Source organism: Tupaia chinensis, unplaced genomic scaffold (genome assembly GCF_000334495.1).
Source record: "Tupaia chinensis unplaced genomic scaffold, TupChi_1.0 Scaffold147351_1, whole genome shotgun sequence".
Lineage (NCBI taxonomy): Eukaryota > Metazoa > Chordata > Mammalia > Scandentia > Tupaiidae > Tupaia > Tupaia belangeri.
The window spans coordinates 17083-21549 of NW_006207202.1; the positions used below are offsets into that span (position 1 = coordinate 17083).

At 58.7% G+C, this 4467-nt stretch overlaps 1 protein-coding gene across 1 annotated transcript in view; it reads right to left on the reverse strand.

Moving 5' to 3' along the window:
- Nucleotides 1-1052: 1052 nt before the first annotated feature.
- Nucleotides 1053-4467, reverse strand: part of PTGDR2 (prostaglandin D2 receptor 2) — a 5219-nt gene continuing 1804 nt past the window's right edge. The window contains 4 exon segments of the mRNA XM_027768738.1: nt 1053-2088; nt 2091-2193; nt 2196-3017; nt 3470-3575. Of these exon segments, the coding sequence (XP_027624539.1) occupies nt 1700-2088; nt 2091-2193; nt 2196-2939 (1236 nt within the window). The 5' untranslated portion in view covers nt 2940-3017; nt 3470-3575 and the 3' untranslated portion in view covers nt 1053-1699.

A 4467-nucleotide genomic window follows, 5' to 3' on the forward strand; every position in this document is an offset into this window, starting at 1 on the left:
TGTCCTGGGGAAGTGTGCTGTGAGTCCAGGAAGGGGGAGGAGGGAGCACAGGTGCGGTGCTAGGAGGGGGTGTCTGCTCAGTCCATGGTCATCTTCCTGCCCCACTTGCCATGCACCTGCAGTGGGCCTGGCTCCACCTGACACAGCAGAAGCTACACTCTTGCCAGCCCAGCCTTCAGTGGCCCAAGGACCACTGGACCAAGATCCCACAAGAGTGACTCTTCCACTAACATTTTACCCAGCAAACATTTACTGCCACCGACTCTCAGTGCCCCGGGCTGCGGAGCCTAAACTGCCCTCTGCCCACAAACCCGTGTGGGTTAGAGGAAACAGATGCAGTGCAGTGGCAGTGATGGAGCAGATACAAGGTGCCCCTCCTATCTGCTTTTAGAAGTGATGACTGTCCAGCAGCCATGTGGCCTGGAGGCAGGTGCTGCAAAGATCTGGGATTACCAGTGCATGGATGGCGTGCAAGGTGCCAGGGTCAGGTTCGTTCTGTATGTCCTGCGCTGTGGTCTCAGAGGCAGCGTGCACGGTCACTTACCAGAGATAGGCCTTCGGTAATGAGGCCCATTGGACTTCGGGTAGGCCAGGTTTCTCAAACACTGGGCCCCACCACTCAGTGCTTTCTCCACCTTAGAAACACTGGGCATCGGGCAATGCTGGGTCGCTAGAGAGGTGGAAGCTCCCAGGCAGCCACTGTCTTAAGTGCCCTGGGTAGATCAGAGACTGTTTCTTCACTTACTAGATAATAACAGCACGTGAGGCTTCAGGTTATAGTGCGGACCCTGTCACCTCCAGCCCTTGACAAGTTATCTGTCCACCTCCTGAAGGAGGTCAAGACTACAGCTAGGAGCAGTGATCCCTTAGGAAATGCTGGCTAGGGACTAGCAGTTAGCGTAATGGCTATGTCGCTGGACTCCCATGTAATCGACCGCGGTTCGAGTCCCGGACCCGCTGGCTTAAACTCATGCCGGCCGTGTGTACGTGCGTGCCCAAGATCTCAAGAGGAGAATGGAGAAGGGATTGCAGCATGGCCATTCCCGGTGATTTCTCGCTTTCTGTCTCTGTCTGGTGAGCACACGCGCCCTATAGCAAAAAACTCAAAATAAAAAAAAAAGGAAATGCTGGCTAAATGACAGGTGGGGAGGTTAGACTGGAACCTCTCAAGTCTGTAACTTTTCTACTTCAAAAATGTCACTGGTTTAAGGTTAAGATACACACACACACACCCACACACACACCCTCACCATCATCTGGTAACATTTTGCTCCAGGGAGCTGCCCCCAGCTAGTCCGAGAGGTCTTTTAACAGTTTAAGTTTGTCTCCAAGTATGACCTGCAGACAAGCAGCCCTTTCAGCCACCTGGGCGCTCCTTAGAAATGCAGAAAACCTCAGCACCCACCCTGGTGTCAGACCGCACCTTAACAAGGTCACAGGCACGTCAAAATCAGAAGGCGACTTTAACTCACTCTGTTTGGGGGGGGGAACGAGAGTCGCCCATGATGTTTTCAAATACAGATTCTAGGTCTGCACGGAAGATGCTTTCTCTCCGGGCTAGGATCTCAGGCTGGAGTCCGAATATCTCCATTTTCAGTACAGTGCCCTCCTGACGCGTTGGAACTGGATGTTTGCCCCACCTCTGCCTTCCGTGAGCGGGAAAGGTCCCAGCTGGCGTCCCGGCCCGCGCCTTCTCATCTTAATCGGAAGTGGTGCTCGCCCGGTTCAGGGGGCCCCTCTCATCCTGGGATCGCGCTCGGTCCCTCTTCGGGGACGCTGCATGGTCGCCCCGCAGCCAGCTGAGGAGGCCCGCGGGGCGGAGCGGGGACTGGAAGCGGTTGCCCAGCGACAAGGAGGAGGCCGAGGTGGCGGTGGAGGAGGCGCGGCGGCGGCGGCGGCTGCTGCCCCCGCCGCCCAGCTCGCTGTCGTCCACCAGCACGCTCTCCAGCACGGTGCGCAGCGAGCGCCGCAGCTTGCGCAGCACGTCGGGGCAGGTGAACACGTAGAGCAGCGGGTTGACCACGCTGTTGATGAAGGCCAGGCTGGTGACGAAGGGCAGCCCGCGCCACGTCAGGGGCCGAGCGCCGCGTCAGCGTGCGCCCGCGCCTCCAGCAGGCTGAAGACGTGGTAGGGCCCCCAGCAGAGCACGAAGGCCGCCACCACCGCCGCCACCAAGCGCACGAAGCGGCTGGGGGGGCGGTGGGCCGGCGGCGGCCGCGGTGGCGCAGCTGCACGCTCACGGCCGCGTGACTCGACGCGATGATCGCCAGGGGCACCACGAAGGCCAGCAGGAACTTGCTGACCGCCAGGGCAGTCTGGCGCAAGTTGCACGTGGCGTCGCGGTCAGGCCCGGGGTTCAGGAGCAGCACGTTGTAGTAGCACATGATGCGGCCGTCCACCCGCGGAATGGTGTCTCGGAACACGAAGTAGGGCACGGTGTTGAGCACCGCCAGGGCCCAGAGCACCAGGCAGACCTTGTGGGCCGCAGCCACCGTGCGGTGATTCTGCGACCACACTGGCCGCACCACCTGCAGGCAGCGGTCCAGGCTGATGGCGCTGAGCAGGAAGCCGCTGGCGAACATGTTGAGGAAGAAGATGGACGAATGCAGTTTGCAGAAGGTGGTGCCCAGCTCCCACGAGTGGCCCACGGCCAGGAAGTAGGTGAAGAAGGGCAGGGAGGCAGTGGCCAACAAGTCCGACAGTGCCAGGTGCAGCACCCAGGTGGTGACCACGCTCTGGCGCATCCGGCAGCCCACCACGAAGAGGATGAGGCCATTCTCCACCAGGCCCAGCAGCGAGGCCAGCCCATGCAGCAGCACAGAGGCGTGGTCGATGTAGCGGATGCTGGAGTTGCTGTGACTTTGGAGACGGCTCATCTGCTCCAGGATGGGGGAGGGTGGCTTCAGTGTGGCGTTGGCCATTATGACAGGGCTCTGCATTGGAGGGAAGGAACCCCGAGGACAGCAGTGCAGCAGGAACCTTAGGAGAGGCCTGGAGTGAAAGTCTCTGATTGTGACCTGGAGTGTGACAGAGGATAGAGGAGGTGCCGCTGATCTGTGAGGCTGAACAAGGCAGGGAGGTGGGGGATACCTTCCCAGTTCCAACACCCGCTCACTCTGCAACCCAGGGCAAGTCCTTTCCCCTTCCTGAGCCTGTTTCTTCCTCTATCACATGAGTTCCTAGCTCAGGGGGTTTGGGGAGAATTAGTATATAAAAGCACTTAGGACAGGGCCTGCCTGGCACCAGCCAGTGCTATGTCTTGTCACTGTGATCATTGTCAAGCAAATGTTCAAAGGTCCCATGGCAGAATAGGAACCAGGTCAAACTGTGCACGACTCCTTTTCCTGACCCCCAGAGCGGAGGGGATGAGTGCTGTTGCACACACAGGGCAGAAAGGTGCAGCTGGCCCCGAGGATGGGGATGAGAGAGGAGTCTAGGCCACCCCTGCCCACCCACAGCACCCCCAGACCTGGGCTCTCTGCGGATCCAGATCCTCGGCACGGCCCTTCGCTCCCACAGGGCTGGCTGGCTGGGTGTGTTGACTGTGAGCTCTGGAGTCAGCCCCTCTTCTGATACTTGGAGAGGAAATAAGATAAGAGCAGGGGAGAGCTGGGCAGGAGGAACTACCAGCTGGGACTCCGGAGGCCCAGGGTGGCCAAAAGATCTCTATCCTGCCCAGGGACAGCCACAGCGGTTCTGCTGCCCCTGAAACTCACCCTGTTCGCTCACTCCTTCAAGGACATTTGTGGAGCGACATCGCAGGTAAGCGCTAGAGAAGCCAGACTCTAAGGACATTTGTGGAGCGACGTCGCAGGTAAGCGCTAGAGAAGCCAGACTCTGGCAGAAATGCAGCTGCCCCAGGCACGCATGCTCACAGCCTCATAGAGAACCTGAGAACGTCTGGGGCAGCTGGTGATCAGTGAGGGCTGATGAAACATGGGGGGACTCCCTGTAGGAGGGAGGGGACAGACAGCAGGAGAAGGGAACTCGGGTTTTTCTGAGCACCCAGGACACACCAGGTACTAGTAGGTTCTTCATATAGGTGGTCTCCTCATGGCCCCAGAAGAAAGGTGCTTTCACTCCTTTCCATCCTATTTTACAGAAGAGGAAAATGAGACCCAGAGCCACTCAGGCCACACAGTCATGTGGAGGAGCAACAGCTCATCCCTTAGCCTCTGCCCTTCCCCTGGCCCCTGTTCTAAGCTAGAGCAGATGGAGGAGGATAGGGAGATGGGAGTCGGAGGTGGGGAGCAATGGTCTTCCGTACTTGTCCTTCTGGAGGAAACACTGCTGGCCAGGAAGAGAAAACTCCTTTCCTTCCAGGGACCCCAGTCCTTTTAGGGTGGAATCCTGGGGTATCGGACTAGAAATTCCCTGGCAGATGAGTCCCGGTTGCTGGGGCTCTGCAGCACGTAGGAGGGATGGGTGGGCCCGTGCTTCCTGAGAATGGTCACACTTTGTAGGGAA